This window comes from Gallus gallus, chromosome W (assembly GCF_016699485.2).
Source record: "Gallus gallus isolate bGalGal1 chromosome W, bGalGal1.mat.broiler.GRCg7b, whole genome shotgun sequence".
NCBI classification, from domain to species: Eukaryota; Metazoa; Chordata; class Aves; order Galliformes; family Phasianidae; genus Gallus; species Gallus gallus.
The window spans coordinates 7,071,719-7,090,023 of record NC_052571.1 but is presented as its reverse complement, the minus strand read 5'-3'; the positions used below and the strand labels follow the sequence as shown (position 1 = coordinate 7,090,023).

Below are 18,305 nucleotides of genomic sequence, written 5' to 3'. Positions count from 1 at the left end.
AGGCTCTTGGGGACCGTAGTTCTTCTCTTCCAGACAGGTACCCGGAACTAAAGCCTTTGCTCCTTAACTCCCAGTACACTGCATGATGTTGTGATGTGGAATATTGATAACCAAAAATCAGAAAACCATGACATGGGAATGTAAATAGTGTTGTAAATGATGAAAACTAAGAAGCTGCAGGCCCGGGGCTGCTAGAAAATTACCAAAGAATAATGGAAAAGACTACTGACTTTCACCCCCACAACCATCAGGAGGCAGGAAAATGAATCCCCCAGCAACAACATTGCGACCCTGGTGGAGTGTAAACTCCCCTCGGCCGCCCAGCGCTGTTTTGCTCACTTTACCGCCTTGCTTAATTGAATAAAGCTATCCCTTTATCACACTAGACTTTGTCTGGTTTTGTCACGAGAATCTATAACAATTTGGTGCCATGACTCGGATCCAGATTCCTTTGCTGCGGGATTCCCTCACGACGGGAGGCGCCCTGCCCGCAGTAGCGGGCAGCCCTGAGTTGGGGGTTTCCCGCTGCAAATACTGGATCTCTGAACCCCTCTAAATTTGGTGAGTGAGCAAAAGAACCTGCAGAACCCCATAATCATTTGTGCACGAAGACTGAACGAAGACTCACGATTGAGTAAGTATTGCATGGATCCGTCCTGTCAGGGTTGGTTATCCTGGTGTGTGCCTGTGTGAGAGGTCTCTAAGAGGCCAAGCGAGAGCGGACCCTTCAGTAGTGCGGTTCTCGTAGCCCGAGAGGGATCGAGCCACGACCAAGGGGAGCACACGCATGTGTGTGAGAAGGTGCCCCAGAAGATGGGACAGGGGAAAAGCAAGGCCCCTCTGCCCATGGGCGGCAATGGAAAGTTGCCCGACATACCGCCAGGAAGTCCGTTAGGGCTAATGATCAAATATTGGAGGGACTCTCCCCGCAGAAAAGGGAAAAGTAAAGAGAAAATGGTACACTACTGTGTGGAGATCTGGGGAGGGAAACCCCTAAGAAATCCCCATATAATGTGGCTGGTATTTGGCTCATTCAAAGATTGGATATGTCAAGAATTAAATCTATGGGTAAACAATAAACCCCAAGTGGACTCTGAGGTGTCCGAATATGCCGCTCTCTGGATTGTGCAATCACAGGAGCAGGCATTTTTATTTAATCTTAAAGAAAAGGGGAAATGAAAAAAAAAACTGGGGAGGAGGAGGGGGAATACCTTTGGCCACCCCCATACAGCCCCCAGGAACAAGCACCCCCTCCTCCCGTTAGCGACGAGTCTTCCCTGCAACTAGAATCTCCTGTAGTAAGGAGAAGCACCCAAAAACGTAATCAGAAGGAAGAAAAGTTATATCCATTAAGGGAGGTTTTAGTCCCAGGTGCAGGTGCCGCGGCCCCCAGGGCTGGGTATGTAGCAGTCCCACTGAATACTAGTGATGTAAGAGAGTTTAAGAAAGAAATGGGGAACCTTCTAGAGGATCCCCTAGGAGTTTCCGAAAGGTTAGATCAGTTTCTGGGACCTAATTTATACACTTGGGACGAGATACAGGCGATTCTAGGGATCCTGTTTACAGCAGAGGAGAGAAATATGATTAGGGGAGCAGGAATGAGACTGTGTGATCAACAACACGCAGCCATACCCACGGCTGACCGAAAATGGCCATTACAGAGACCTAATTGGAATAACCAAGATGAACAAGCCCGTACTAACATGGCCGATTTAAGGTACATTATTATCCAAGGAATTAAGGAGGCAGTACCCAGAGGACAAAACATAAGTAAGGCTCTTAAGGAGGAGCAACAAAAAGATGAGAGCCCCACCGTGTGGTTAGAAAGGTTAAGGAAGAGCCTCCAACTGTACTCTGGGATAGATCCCAGCATACTGGCCGGGCAGACTCTGTTAAAAACTCAATTTGTAGCTAAGTCATGGGTGGACATTCATAAGAAACTAGAGAAGTTGGAAGACTGGCAGGGTAGACCTATAGATGAGTTACTGAGGGAAGCACAGAAGGTATTTGTTAGGAGGGAGGAGAATCAAAAGAAACAAGCCAGGCTCTTGGTAGCTGCAGTAAAAGAAGGACAGAGGGGAGCTGTAAGTGCAATAAGGAGACCGGTAGGGAAGGGGATCGAGAAATTCCCTGCCAGAGGGTCAAAAGTTGAAGAGAAGGAATGAAGAAAATAAGAGAGAGAGTGCTTCTATTGTAAAAGGAGAGGCCATTTGAAGAAAGATTGTAGGAAGAGAATACAGGACGAAAAAAAATGTTTTTAGAAGATTAGGGGGGTCAGGGGCTCTATGTGCTGAGGACCCCGGGAAAAACAGAGCCCTTGATAAAATTAAAAAGTGGGTCCTCAGCAACAGGAGGTGTTATTTCTTGTAGACACCGGGGCAGAGAGATGAACTGTCCAGACCTTACCTCGTGAGTGTAAAATCACGTCTGAAAGCATAAATGTAGTAGGAGCAAAAGGGGAGCCGTTTAAAGCTCCAGTCATCAAACATGTAGAAATAGGATCAGAAGGTAGGTATGGCATTGGATCCTTTTTGCTAGTCCCTGAAGCAGATTACAATTTATTAGGCAGAGACCTAATCGTTGAGTTAGGAATAAATCTGGAGGTAGAGGGAAAGGAACTAAAAGTAAGAATATGTGCCCTCACAACCCAGGATGAGGAGAGAATTAATCCAGAGGTCTGGTATACCCCAGATACTGTAGGGAGGTTGGATATTACCCCCTTTTGAAGTAACCATCAAAAACCCTGAGATCCCCGTTAGGATCAAACAATACCCCTTATCTCAGGAAGGGAGGCAGGGATTAAAGCCTGAAATTGAAAGGCTGCTGAAAAGGGGCCTTCTTGAGCCCTGCATGTCCCCATTCAACACTCCCATATTACCCGTAAGAAAACCCGATGGAAGTTATAGACTGGTCCACGACCTCTGGGAAATAAACAAAAGAACAGTAACCAGGTTTCCTGTAGTAGCTAACCCCCATACTCTATTAAGCCAATTAAGCCCTGAAAATCAGTGGTACAGTGTTATAGACTTGAAAGATGCCTTCTGGGCCTGCCCCTTAAAGGAAGAATGCAGGGACTATTTTGCATTCGAATGGGAGGACCCGGAGACCCATAGGAAGCAGCAACTTAGATGGACAGTCCTTCCCCAGGGATTCACAGAATCCCCTAATTTATTTGGTCAGGCCCTGGAGCAAATTCTCCGAGGTTACAATCTGGGAAAAGGAAACACCCTTGTCCAATATGTAGACGATTTACTACTTGCAGGGGACACCCGGGAGTCTGTGAGAGAAGCAAGTGTAAAATTACTAAACTTTTTGAGTTTACAAGGACTGAAGGTGAAAGAGGGGAGGACTTGATTCGAATTGATTCCGCTTAATGAAAGAGGGTTTGATTTTGGGATTCTACCTGGACGGTTTAGATTCTGCTTACATTCCACAGGAGCATTCTTTTGTGGTGAGAAAAACATAGGTTCCAGACTCCTTGTCAGCAAGATAAGGAGAACCGGAGGAGGGAGATAGGAGAAGAATAGGCCCCAGACTCCTTGCCAGCACAGGGTCTGGGTTCTGTTTAGTGCTTACATTCCACAGGAGCATTCTTTTGTGGTAAGAAAGACATAGGTGCCAGACTCCTTGTTAAGAGTGTTTACTTCATCCCAAGGGACCACCAGACGGGGATGCGACCACCCAGAAGAGAATACAACGCATGCGCCGGAGGGGAGGGACTTGATTAATGAATATGTAGTGGGGTTCGACGCAACCTGTTGAATATGTATGAACTTGACTTACAAATATGTAACATTTCTGTGGACCGGTATGCAAGTCAGGAGGAGCTATCCCCCTTGCATCCAACTCTGTTCAGCATTGATTAAAACATACCTGATTTTATAACTACTTTGTGGTTATAGAGTTTGATTCCGCAAGTCAAAGGTTTCTAAATCAAAGCTACAATTTACCGAAGAGGAGGTAAAATACTTAGGACACTGGATTAGTAAGGGAAGTCTGAAGCTTGATCCCGAAAGAGTAAATGGAATATTATCTCTGCAACCTCCCCAGAACAAGAGGCAGGTCAGACAGTTATTGGGATTATTAGGCTATTGCAGGCAATGGATTGAAAATTTTAGTGGAAAGGTAAAATTCTTATACCAAAAGTTAACTAAGGAGGGATTGTTGAAGTGGACTCGGGAAGATGAGGAACAATTACAAAACTTGAAAACTGAACTAGTAAATGCCCCAGTTTTAAGTTTACCAGATGTAAGAAGGCCATTTTACTTATTTGTTAATACAGAAGAGGGTACTGCCTTTGGAGTTTTAACTCAAGAATGGGCGGGGAAAAAGAAGCCTGTAGGATATATCTCTAAGTTACTAGACCCCGTTAGTCAAGGATGGCCCACATGTCTGTAAGCCATAGTGGCTGTAGCCGTGCTGGTGGAAGAAGCTAACAAAATCACCTTTGGGGGACAATTGAAGGTATGTACCCCCCATAACATTAGGGGGGGGGTTACAACAAAAGGCAGAAAAATGGATTACAGATGCGAGGCTCTTAAAATATGAAGGGATCCTAATCAATTCCCCGAAATTGGAAGTGAAAACAACTAGTGTCCAGAACCCAGCACAATTTCTATACGGGGAACTGGTAGAAGAACTTACCCATGACTGTTTAAGAACTATAGAGGAACAGGTAAAAATCAGACCTGACCTAGGGGAAGAGGAGCTGGAAGAAGGGGAAAGACTATCTGTAGATGGATTCTCAAGAATCCTAAATGGGAAACAGAAGTCAGGTTATGGTATTATTAATGGGTTAGACATGAAAGTGCTAGAATCAGGGCCTCTGAGCCCTAGCTGGTCCTCCCAAGCTTGTGAACTCTATGCAGTCCTTAGAGCCCTTCAGTCATTAAAAGGGAAGGTGGGAACCGTTTATACAGATTCCAGATACGCTTATGGGGTAGTACATACATTTGGAAAAATTTGGGAAGAGAGAGGGTTCATAAATTCCCAAGGAAAAAGATTAATCCATGAAACATTAGTAACTCAAACCCTGGAGGCCCTTAGGGGGCTTGAAAGAGTAGCGGTTGTACATATAAAGGGACACCAAAAGGGTTTTGATTGAAGAATAAGAGGAAATAATTTAGCTGATGAAGAGGCGAGAAGGGTCGCCTTAATGCCCTTAAGAATAGAACTGGCAAGAACAGATACTAACTTTCAAGAGCCTGAATTGAGGTTCACGAATCAGGAAAAGGAAAAGTTACAGCAAATGGGGATATGGGAAAAACATGGGAAGTGGAGATTACCCGATGGAAGGGAAGTGCTCCCGAAAGCAATGGCACTCAGAGTAATGAGGAGATACCACGATAAATGTAGAACATACTGGGGAGTGCAAGCACTATATGATCATTTTGCAATAAATTTTATGTGCATAGGGGCCTATAATGTAGCTAAAAGAATTGTAGGGAAATGCTTAACTTGCCAAAAGATTAACAAACATCAATTAAGGGAGAAAATACATGGGGGAAGGGAAATGACCCATCGCCCGTTTGCACGGTTACCGAGCTCCCTAAGGTTGGAAGATTTAGATATCTTCCCGTTATGGTGGACCACCTCACATATTTTGTTGAGGCGTTCCCTACGGTTAGAGCAACTGCACACACAGTGGTAAAAATTTTGTTTGAAGAAATAATTCCCCGATACGGAGTCATCGAGGTCATTGATTCCGACCGGGGACCTCATTTCACCTCAAAGACGGTATTAGAGGCGGTGACGTTAGTAGGTACTAAATGGGAATACCATACACCGTAACACCCCCACAGCTCAGGAAAGGTAGAAAAGATGAAGAGATTAAGAAGCAACTTACAAAGTTAATGTTAGAAACAAAAATATCATGGGTGAAGTGTCTGCCTTTAGCCCTTCTAAACATTAGAACACAGCCCCGTGCGGACACCGGGCTTTCACCTTTCGAGATGTTATACGGTATGCCTTATGACATTGACCTACCCCTAGATCACCCCATGTTAGATGATAGGAACTTGCAACCTGATGTTATGCAAATAATGTCCAGAAGAGAAGAACTACGTAAAAAGGCAATGGTGGTACAGCGACTCCATTTAGAAATTGATATGCAGTCCATAAAACCAGGAGATAAAGTATTAATAAAGAATTGGAAGGAGTCATCTCTTACCCCTCGCTGGGAGGGACCCTTTCTTGTCTTGCTCACCACAGAGACTGCTATCCGGACTGCCGAGCACGGATAGACACATGTGTCTAGTGTAAAGGCACTTCAAGAATCAGTGAGCTGGAAAGTGGTGGGACCCCCCCCCAAGGACTAAAACTGACTTTGAAGAGAACTAAGCAATTAGATGAGTAGTCCCATATTCTGTAATACCCTTGATTGTATCTGTTTTCCCTTCGTGTGTTTAGATGTATAATATGTAAGGATAGCTGGTGGACATATTGTGAGAATGGGCACTCTCCTGCGGGTATCCGCAAACAGTGCCATAGGAATAGGTATAAATTGGCCAAGTAAGCCCTCAGGGTGGGGGTACACACTGGGCATATCATTAAGGGGTCCAGAGAATGGTGGACCATATTAAGTGAAAGAATACACCCCAAGGAACGGTGGGCTCACATTAACGGATCTGGGAAATTTGACCCTGAAATCGTGGGTAAGCTGAGTCGCTTCCAAGTCTCATACGTCCTATGCCAAGCTCCGTAGGTAAAAGCTAAGAGCCGAAGCCTTCAGGCTTCACCAGAAAAGAGGGAGCAGTAGGAGTTCCCATGTGTCATGGTTTTGTAACTTTGCTATTGGTATTCCACATCACAACAGCATGGACAAAAGAGAAGAAGAACAACGTATCCCAGAGTGTAGGAATCAGCGGGAGAAATGCAATGACCATAGTAGATGATCAGCAAATCTCGTTTATTCTTTCAGCTGCGTGTACATTTATAGCGCGGATAATAGGCTCATACATATTGCTAAGTGGAGCTCAGGATTGGCTCGCTAGTCAGTGTCAACTACGCCTATCTTTGTGCTCTGTGGTTATCTCACAGCAAACACTCTCTTACAGACTTCTCAAAACACTGTTGCCGGCTTTCTCCATCTGCATCCTGTTTTGTTCCTTGTTCTCATACCTGACCTTGCGCGCGACAAGGTTGCTTAACCAGCTGCACAGTGTCTGCATGGTCTTTCTCAGTCAGCCAGTCATTAATAAACCTCTCCACATTTCCCCCGTTTTCTTTTTGTACGAGCCAGGTTGTATGAATTGCATCTTGAACCATCTTTTGCTAGCATTACAGTAAACAAAGCATGATTATCAGCACACCAATCACTATCTATAAGAATACACTAGATTTATGTTACACACTTCTACAAAGCATTCCTTGTCAGTAAACTAACAGTAAAGACTACACAGCACACCAGTATTAACTACAGTTTCAATATCCCGATGAATAAAATACCGCAGTCCCCACTCTGGATCAATCACTGTACCTGACCCCCACAATTAGTGCGCTTCTGAGTCTCGTAGCCGCCAATTGCTCCTGGCAGTTCCCAGTGTCCAAGAGACCTTTCTGATGAGATGTTTTCTGCGATCTGCTAAGGGAATATCAGTTGCAGCTCGGGAGTCATGGCACTGTATATGATGTCTTGCACACCATGCAGCTATTGCTCGCCGGAGTCGCTGTTGTTGTCATCGGGTTGAGATGGGTTGCTAATGTTTGGGGCTGGCTTAGTCCATTTACTGGGAACCCATAATGGGCCAGATCCTGTGGAAACACAACTTTCTCCTGGGAGCCTCCCATGATGCTTACAAAATTCTTATTGATTCCTAATTCCCTCAAAGTTTCCACAAACCCTTAACACCGTATAGTGTTATTGTTCAGTTATAAACACTTAGGAACAGATCTCACTCACACCTCACTCACTCTGATATTTAGAACAAAAACCATGGTTTATACATAATCCACAATGCTGACAACGTCTTTTAGCTTGAAACTTAATAATGCTAGTACATTAGTCAATTAGTTGCAAGTCGTACCCCAGCCGGCAACCTAACCCGTGAGCTCACGTACCTTTGGGGGGGAGCAGGCATGCTCCTTCATACCCTGCGTAGGACGTCTCCTCACGCCTTATGGGCACCCCCTTTTCTATACACATACCTGATACACCAATGGATGGTCCTTGTCTGTCCCTGCAGTGATCGGATTAGGAAGGGAGACCTTCCAAGAAATCTTGGGGCACGCCAAAGGTGTCCCCTCTCTCAACCGATCCCGCAGCCAAACAGAGAGGATCTATTCTCGTTGCAAAATTGAGTTGCGGAAATCAGACCCTATATCCGGTAAGGATATAGAGCAGGCATGTGTCTATTGATGTCTATTGATGGTGCAAGGAGGATCATTCCACCTAACTTGCGCACTGTCAGGAGAAATTGTGCTATAGATATAGGTCAAACTAATACATAATCAATAGTTGACAGGAATTCAGATACATTTTCATTACGTTCCTGAGAGATACATTTTCATTACGTTCCTGAAAGTCCATTAGCATGCAGTATAATGAGACAGAAGAACAGAGGGCAGCGCTGGCGCAGTTCTCATAATTTGCAGTTGCTTGCAGCTTGTCTCACAGCACCTGGCACAGTGGTCTCTATCGCAGCTCTGCATTCCTTTCGCCTACTCCCATCGTTGTTCTGTGTGAGACAGTGATCCATAGCAGCTGTTTTGCTCGCACTGACCCAGGGGAAGAAAAACATGACCTCGCTGGGTCAGCCGTCCATCCACAATTTCCCCGTTCTACTATTGCCTGGCCTGTGGGCGAGTTCGGGATACCCGTACTGTGTTTTACTCCCCATGTTTGCTGAAACTCCCCAAGCCTACGACTAGTGTAGGCTGGGCCATTGTCTGTTTTTATTTGTAGTGGTATACCCATAACCGCAAAGCAACAACTGAGATGCCTTTCTACATGCATAGCCTTTTCTGCAGGTTGAGCGGTGGCCCACATAAAATGACTATATGTATCTATAGACACGTGTACATATTTCAGCTGCCCGAACTCACCCACATGCGTCACATCCATCTGCCTATTTTCGTTAGCTTTAAGTCCCCTGGAGTTAACTCCTAGCCCGAGACCCATACCGCCATTATGGTGGCTGCATACTGGGCACGATCTAACAATTGCCTTAGCGTCCTCATATGTTATCTGATATTCCCTTCTTAGCCCCTTGGCATTCTGGTGAAACAGAGTGTGCTTCTCGGGCCAGGACATGCTGGGAGACTAAAGGTCTCTGTGCCAGCGACACCAAGCGATCGGCTCTCGCATTTCCCTCCCCCAAGCCTATCTCCCATTTATGACCTCGAACATGTATTACTGCATATGAGTGCTCCCTAATTCTGATTGCTCTCTGCAACTGCACGAACAGCTCGTACAGCCGCCGATTCTGCACTTCCTTTATGTAGGCCTCCTCTATTCAGTGGCATACTCCAGCTACATAAAGTGAGTCGGTGACCACATTAAGAGGATCGATTAAGTTCATCATGGCCCATACAACGGCCACCAGCTCCAATGTTTGCAATGAGTCCCTACCATCGGCTGCAATGAGGTGATGTCTCCAGGAGCCGCCCTGCTGCCAGGTCACTGCTGCTGTTCTAGACTTCCGTCCCGCATCCGTGTAAGCCGTGATTGCGTTCTGCAAGGGCGTCTCGGGCCGCTTTGGTATCCGGAGCCAACTCCATTGACCAATCCAATGTAGCGGCGCGTTCGGAATCTTTTCCATTGAAACCATACTTCCAGCTCCTAAGAAAGCACCCTGTAACTCTGGACTATGCTGCACATACCATGTCAGAGTGTCCTTCTGCATTGGCAGCTGTACACACACAGGCTCCATACCTGTGATTTGCAGGGTACGTTTTCGCCCTTTCTTAATCACTTCTGCCAGGAGCTCAATTTTTTGAAGAAGTGTTTTTGATTGCTGCAGTGAGGGACAGATCCACTCTAGTACTCACACCTCCCCCGTTTTCTTTTTAGATTGTGCCAATGCTCCTAAAAGGTACTTTGGTCCATACCATACTATAACCTGTATGGGGAGGTCAGGGTCACGTCTCCGAACACTGCCGTGTATAATGCAGTCCATAATCTGTTGTAGTAGACGTTTGTGCTGCATTGTCACCGTTACAGGATGGGCCGGGTCAGTGCCCCGTAACAAAGGTCGCAACGACTCTAAGAGTTCGTTTGGGATGCCCACCACAGGGCACAGCCACTTTAAGTCCCCCAGTAACCTTTGGGCATCGTGTAGAGTCTCTATTTTAGTATTTAGTTGCAGTTTTTGTGGGGTTACTATCGTGTTAGTCAGTGTCCATCCTAAGTACTTCCAAGGTGTGGAGAGTTGTACCTTTTCAGGGGCAATCATAAGTCCTTCCCTATTTAGGGTCTTTTCTATTTGCCAAATTTGTTCCTGTGTGAAGGCCTCTGGCTGGGCAAAAAGGATGTCATCCATGTAATGATAAATGACCATTTGTTTCCATTCTCGCCGGAGTGGTTGTAGAGCATGATCGCCATATAGTTGACATAGCGTGGGGCTATTTTTCATCCCCTGAGGTAATACTGTCCATTCAAATCGTTGATCAGGGTGTTCTCGATTCAATGCAGGCAATGTGAAGGCAAATCATTTAGTGTCCTGAGGGTGCAGGGTAATAGTAAAGAAACAGTCCTTTAAGTCAATAATTAGTAATGGCCAATTGTAAGGTAGCATGGCAGGATTGGGCAGGCCGGGTTGAAGTGCCCCCAATTGAGAGAGCACATTGCGGCCAATTAAGCATTGAACGGTGGGGGGTAGGGGTGCCACCGAGACAGAGGTATGGACTACTTGTTCATCAAGGTGGATTTGCAGGGGAGGCGACTTTTTCGCTAAGGATAGTCCGCCTATACCCGTCACTGTGGCTATGGCCGCTTGCAGTGGCCAATGAGGCGGCCAAATTTCTGGGCTCACTATGCTGCTGTCGGCCCTGTATCTAATAGACCTTGAAGTTTGATTTCTTCCTCTCTGTATTTAAGTGTCACTGGTTCTTTAGGTCGATCATGCAAATTTAGTGATAGCAACGCTAAGCCCCCTGAGGAGCCAAACCCTTGCTCCCCTCGGGGAGACGATAGACACAGGGTTAAGGCTTTGGTCAATTGCTCCAGGGGTACTAGCTGTGCTATCCATTGCCCTTTCTCAATTTTTATTGGAGGAAACGGGGTGTATACCATAATCTGGATCTCGCCCTGAAAGTCCACATCTATTACCCCGGGGAGGACAAAAAGTCCGAGCATCAATGCCGAAGAACGCCCCAATAGAAGGGCCCCAACGGCGGTTCCATTTATTATTACTGGTCCCCTGATCCCCGTAGACACCCGCTCAGGTTTTGTGGTCATTAAGGTCGTGGTCACTGCGGCTGCCAAGTCCAAGCCAAGGCTTCCTGGTGTGGCTGGTTGCAGGGCTGCTGCTGGCTGGAAACGGCTACTTGTGTCAGCGCACGGCCATCGTTTCTTTCTCGCGCTGGGCTGGGGGTTTCCCGACCGGCTTCGACAGGCATTGGTATTGTGGTTGTCCGTACGACATGTCTGACACCATGAACCGGTGGCTTGACACTGACGACGCATATGTCCCATGCCACCACAGCGATAGCATTTGATGCGACCAGCAACAGGCGACCTTGGGCCTAAATTTGTTGTCGCAGACGCTTGTAGGGGTGCAAGAGCTGCTAGCACTTGATTGTGAGAGGCCTCAGCATGCGCCTTTAAACCTGCCCCTAACTCCTTAATAGCCTCAACCAGAAATGCTTGGGGCCCTACCGGCACGCTTGATAGCTTTTCCAGTGCCTCCTCAATAGTCCAATTACTCCTCAAAGTATTCAGAATACTACGCGCTGTTGAATTACAATTTTGGAGTGCGCATTGTTTTAACATCACTCCTCTCATATACTCTGGCACCCCTGCCTTTTCAATAGCCCCGGCTACCTTGTCTATGAATGCCCCAAAGTCCTCATCTCTACCTTGTCGGATCCCCATATAAAATGGCAATCCACCAGGCACCTTAATCTTGTCCATGGCCTGTCTAGCTAAATACATAGTTTCTCGACATTTATCTGGCCCTAATAATGCTTGGGCTTGTGTTCTGAAAAAAGGCCCTAGCCCTAAGAGTTCTTTGATAGTTACACCAGGTAGTGAGTCTCCCGGCTGCCTAGCCGTTGAGACACTCTGATGGCACAGTTCTTGCCAATATGCATTAAACAACAGGTGTTGATGTTGTGAAAAGATCAATTTTGCTATTGCCCAACAATCGGATGGCAGCAATATCTGCGTACTCCAAATATAATCCAACATCTGCTTAGCTGGCTCGCTTTTTACCCCAAACTGACTAACTGTAGATCGTAGCTGCGATAATAATTTCCAATCTAAAGCTGTGATGGTGGCCTGCATCCCTCCCGCAGGATTAGAGGCATATATCACCGGAAACGCCATGTGCCGCACGGCCTCCACTGCGTCGTTATCCCCCGCCTCCATGCAGGCCCGTGCCAGCGCCGCCCAAGCTTCCCGCCTCTCCCGTGCAATGGCCCCCGCTAGGTCACTCTCTGCCCCAGGGATCGGCTCACTGCTCGGAGGGTTTATTGGGCCCATTGTAATAGGCGTGGGTGAACTACCCGGCGCGGCCGTAACTAGGGGCGGGGGTGGGGCGCTTGGCTCCAAACATGCTGACGTGGCGTGCTCCGCGGCCGGCGGCAACACTAAGGTAGTCACTGCGGGGGGCAACGGACAATCCGGCCACCCATTGTAATCCTTTTTTCTCCCCTGTGCAGCACTGGCCTGTTCCGCTGCCTTCTTTTCTGCTTGGTGCTGCAACAGTTCATTGTGAACTGCTCGCCACAGTTTCCCGCATTTTTTGCTGTCTTATCATCATCTAAAACTGCTTGCCAAATTGCATCCCCAAATTTATGCCATTCTGTAAGGTCATGTACTAAATGTGGGTTTTGAAAAAACCCTTTAGCATTGCCATAAGCTAATAACCCGGGGAGTTCCTTCTGTAAGTCTACTCCCTTAATTTGTCGTTTTCTCAGAAAACAAGTAAATAAATCATAAGCCGCTTGCCTTTCCATCCCTTATCTGTCAGCGTGCGCTATTGCAGCCTTACAAGGTCTCGGCGGCCCGTATCGGCCAGGCTCTCTGATGAGGTCACCTAGGGCTCGGCACTCCTATCTCTGGTTCCTGAGTGCTTTAGCTGTCCTCACTGCTTTAGGACCCGAACTCCTACGCCGTCCCACCGTGGTGCGCCGTTACTGGGTCAGTCGGGGTCACCATTTGTAGGAAATCAGCGGGAGAAATGCGACGACCATAGTAGATGATCAGCAAATCTCGTTTATTGTTTCAGCTGCATGTACATTTATAGTGTGGATAATAGGCTCATACATATTGCTAAAGTGGAGCTCAGGATTGGCTCGCTAGTCAGTGTCAACTACGCCTATCTTTGTGCTCTGTGGTTATCTCACAGCAAACACTCTCTTACAGACTTCTCAAAACACTGTTGCCGGCTTTCTCCATCGGCATCCTGTTTTGTTCCTAGTTCTCATACCTGACCTTGCGCGTAACAAGGTTGCTTAACCAGCTGCACAGTGTCTGCATGGCTTTTCTCAGTCAGCCAGTCATCAATAAATCTCTCCAGAAAATAGAAAAGGGGGGATTGTGATAGGTAAGGGTTAAGTTTGTTAGTCAAATCAAAACTCAGTGGTGCTTTCTCAGGTGTCCGGGAATGTAAATAGTGTTGTAAATGACGGAAACTAAGAAGCTGCAGGCACAGGGCACGTAAGCTGCTAGAAAATAACCAAAGAATAATGGAAAAGACTACTGACTTTCACTCCCACAACCATCAGGAGGCAGGAAAATGAATCTCCCAGCAACAACCTGTGCAGCCGCAAGCATGACTGGAATGTATGCAGGAGATAAGAATAGTATAAATACAGAGCCAATCCTTTGTTCAAATTGCGACCCTGGTGGAGTGTAAACTCCCCTTGGCTGCCCAGCGCTGTTTTGCTCACTTTACCGCCTTGCTTAATTGAATAAAGCTATCCCTTTATCACACTAGACTTTGTCTGGTTTTGTCACAAGAATCTATAACAATGTCTTGCATATGAGTGTTAACGTACGCAGCACCACAGCGGCCCCTATGACAAAATTGTCCCCAAATTCAGTCCCCGCTGAGAGAGGCAGTCCCATCCCCAAAGATTCAGTGGTGCTGGAAGAATGTATGGATGAACACAGGCTCTTCTGCCTTCAGGAGCCACTACTTGAATCACGTGTGCACTTTGTACAGGGAGAGTCTGGCGTCCCATACCCATTAATGTGGCATGAACCTGTGAAGTGGGCCAATGTGATGGCCAGGCACTTTGGGCAATTACTGTTACATCTGCCCCAGTGTCCATGATGCCAGACACCTCAAATTTCTGCAATGGACTCCCTGACTCTAGTGTGCAAGTCAGGGTTGGCCGGATGTATGATACCTTTTGAGCCCACAGTATGTGTGGGGAACCTGTATAGCCAAACCCCTGGGCCCCTGTCATGGTTTTATAATTTTGCTATCGGTATTCTACACCATAACATAATGTAAAGCACGGGTAACTAAAGAGCGTGGGGACCCGTAATGTCATGGGATTTCACTCTTGAACACCTGTGGGACTGAAGAGTAAGAAAGGGTTCAGTAAAAAGGGGTCTGCAGAAACTAAGGGTAAAAGGATTAGAAATAGCTTACAGAAGCAAATATGCAGAGGCCGCTAGAAGAATGGGATAGTAACAAGATGGGATTAGGACAATGCGGGGGTAGAAGAGATAAAGATGAGTGTGTGAAAACAGCTCAAGGACACCAGGCAAGGAGGTGATAAGGTGCCCCCAGAGTAAGTTAGAACTGGTTCGGGGGCTACCCCTCTCTCAGGGTCAGAAGTTTACAGCCAGGAAGACTACGAGCCTTCGCGAGGAAGACTACAGGACTTCATCCAACGACCACCAGGAGGAGACCTCCCCTACTCATGATGCATGCGCGAGGGGGAGGGACCATATGCTAAGGAGTTCTCGGAAATGTAATGAATATGTATACGAATTCCAGGAAAATCATTGATTATGTATTAGCTCTGCCTATATCTATACCAAGTTTTTGTCCTGATGGCATGCAAGTAAGGAGGAGCTATTCCATTTGCATTCGGCTCTGCGCACCGTTGATTAAAACATACCTGATTTTGTAACTACTTTGTGGTTATAGAGTTTGATTCCGCAAGTCAGGATCCTGAGAAACTAAGCCAGTATCTGAGTCAGGAATGGTGCGGCTTACATAGATCTAAGGAAGTACAACTTATTTGGGGCTTGGCTTGTGCTTACCGCACTCTATATAATAATACTATTCTGCAGAGAGAGAGTTTCCGAGTTGAGATTCAAGCCAAAGGGGAAAATTTCCAAGTCGAATCTGATCAGTCACAGGAGACACTAGCAACAGGGTCAGTTGCCCCTGTGGAAGGCAAGAAATGGAAGTGGGTGTCCTCGTGTCTAGAATGGAAAAAAGAAGAAGAGGAGGAGGTGGTAGAGGAAGAGGTAGAGGTAGAGAAAGATCCAGGTGAGGGGTCCTCCTCAGAACTATCACCATCGAGAAAGTCAAAAGGAAAAACTAAGAGACATGGAGAGGAGAGTGATGAAGAGGGAGTCTCTGTTATCACTGTTCATCGACCTCTGAAGATGACTGAAATCCAAGGCTCAAGGAAGGAGTTTACACGGCGCCCGAACGAAACTCTTGTTACCTGGTTGTTTCGCTATTGGAACGGCGGGGCCAGTAGCTTGTCTCTAGATGGTAACGAAGCCCACCAACCAGGAGACATTGCCAAAGACTCATCTATTGACAGAGGGATTAGTACATGTTTGGACGGAGCTGCCACCCTCTGGGAACAAGTGTTACTAGCCATGAGGGAAAGGCATCCCTTCAAAGACAGTCTGAAGCCTGAGATGAAAAAGTGGGATACAATTGAAAAAGGTATCCAGTATTTGAGGGAAATAGCTGTGGTGGAAATGCTGTATGACCCTAATTTTGTTCCTAATGATCCGTGCCAAGACCATGAACCTGAGAGAGTGAGGACTGAAAGAGGGGAGGACTTGATTCGAATTGATTCCGCTTAATGAAAGAGGGTTTGATTTTGGGATTCTACCTGGACGGTTTAGATTCTGCTTACATTCCACAGGAGCATTCTTTTGTGGTGAGAAAAACATAGGTTCCAGACTCCTTGTCAGCAAGATAAGGAGAACCGGAGGAGGGAGATAGGAGAAGAATAGGCCCCAGACTCCTTGCCAGCACAGGGTCTGGGTTCTGTTTAGTGCTTACATTCCACAGGAGCATTCTTTTGTGGTAAGAAAGACATAGGTGCCAAACTCCTTGTCAGCAAGACAATGAGGAAGGGATGAACCTAGTCAGCAAGGATTAGGATAACGAGGAGGAAAGGAGGCTAAAATTCAAGAAGACTTAATGAGGAAGAGTGTTTACTTCATCCCAAGGGACCACCAGACGGGGATGCGACCACCCAGAAGAGAATACAACGCATGCGCCGGAGGGGAGGGACTTGATTAATGAATATGTAGTGGGGTTCGATACAACCTGTTGAATATGTATGAACTTGACTTACAAATATGTAACATTTCTGTGGACCGGTATGCAAGTCAGGAGGAGCTATCCCCCTTGCATCCAACTCTGTTCAGCATTGATTAAAACATACCTGATTTTATAACTACTTTGTGGTTATAGAGTTTGATTCCGCAAGTCAATTTGGCACCCCAGATGGGACAATCTCTGTCCGGCTGCAGGACCAGCTGAGGAGGGGGACACCTTAGGCGCGTCTCGAGGTTTCTCGGAAGGACTCCCCTTCCTCTTTTGATCACTGTGGGGATAGACACGGACCATCTATCGGCGGACCAGGTATGTGTATGGGAATAAGGGGAACCCGAAAATGAGGGGAACCCGTAAGCCCAGCGCAGGACGTCTCCTCGCGACATAGCCGTCGTGCTGCCTCTGGGTAGTGAGCTCACAGGTTAGGTTAGGTTGCCGGCTGGGGTAGGAGAAAAGCTCCCAGGAGGGAGTTCTTACAAAGGTGGGCCCTGTAAGTCGTACGCGTGGGAAAGGGAGTAGTAATTCTCCCTTGGGTAGTTGGTAACAGTGGATTTGGCCAAATGATAATGTGGTGTCTTGTAGCAATAGCAGCAGGATCCTAAGTTGTATAATTGTTATTACCATCTGTTGCAAATGTTCGGTACCGTGTATTTGAACTATTGACATATTCGTGACATCCTTTTAAAGTACTTGAATTAAGATTGTAACTTGAGCCGGCATCTGTGTGTGTGTGTGTGTGTGTGGGGCGAGTGTGGAGTTCCGACCAGCGGTACCGTCCTCCCGCGAGAGAAACGGCCGGAGAGGAACGAAGCGAGTGACGACAATTATCGTTTGTTTGTTCTCATGTGTCATTGTAATAGTAAGTGAAGAATTGCTATGCGCAGGCGCATGGAATGCTACTAAATATAGAGCTCAGGCAGGAGTAGGAATAAGAAGTTGCACTTCTAAAAGTTAGACGAGTAAATGAGATTCTGGGATTGGGATGAAGAAAGGGAGCAATGATTGGAGCATTTGCATTTGTTTGAGAGGTGTGTGTGCCTCCCTGGGGGGAGGAGGGGGTGTAAGGTGTTCCTTGAGCTTTTGAATACGTGTACCACCTCCTCCTCCCTCAGTGTAGATCTTTCAGTGTATTAAGAAATGAGGGACAATATTGTCACTATGAAAAGTGAAGATGTTTTTTTTGACCTTTTAGAAAAAGATGGTGCTCGGCCCTCTTTATCAGGGGTGGGTTGGGCACGACAAAACTGGCACAACTTGCTGAGTGTTTCGGATAGAAAATGAGGTTCGTACCCGAGTTGGAAAAGGAAAATCGTTTATTTGTGCACTACTCAGTGCTGCTTTGGAAGCAGCCGTGTAGTTACAAGCGTTGCAGGAATCAGTTAAAGTAACACAAAAATTGGTTTTAAAAAACAAACAAAAAAAAACACTGGTAAAATATTGTAATCAGTGGTGGTTACTGTACAAGTTAAAAGGTAAATGAAGTAACATGAACTGTATTGTTTGATTTGTGGGTTCTGAAGGGAATGGGATAAATGGTTTTGATGGTATAAGTGTAATTGTTAATGGCATACAGAAGCATGATTGAGGGTATGTGGAAACGTAACTGAGGATATGAATAGTGGACAAAGGAAAAAGGGTTACCTGCCATGAGAGTAA

General features: G+C 46.5%; 1 protein-coding gene across 1 annotated transcript; it reads left to right on the top strand.

Moving 5' to 3' along the window:
• Positions 1-285: 285 nt before the first annotated feature.
• LOC124417490 lies at positions 286-16,449 on the top strand. Its single transcript, XM_046905148.1, has 2 exons — positions 286-3,615; positions 16,410-16,449. Exon 1 carries the CDS (start codon positions 1,176-1,178, stop codon positions 2,163-2,165), a length of 990 nt encoding a protein of 329 aa, XP_046761104.1. The 5' UTR covers positions 286-1,175; the 3' UTR covers positions 2,166-3,615; positions 16,410-16,449.
• The last annotated feature ends 1,856 nt before the right edge of the window (positions 16,450-18,305 follow it).

Coding starts and splice junctions, on each gene's coding strand:
- LOC124417490 (XM_046905148.1), top strand. CDS start 1,176: ATGAAAAAAAAAACTGGGGAGGAGGAGGGGGAATACCTTTGGCCACCC.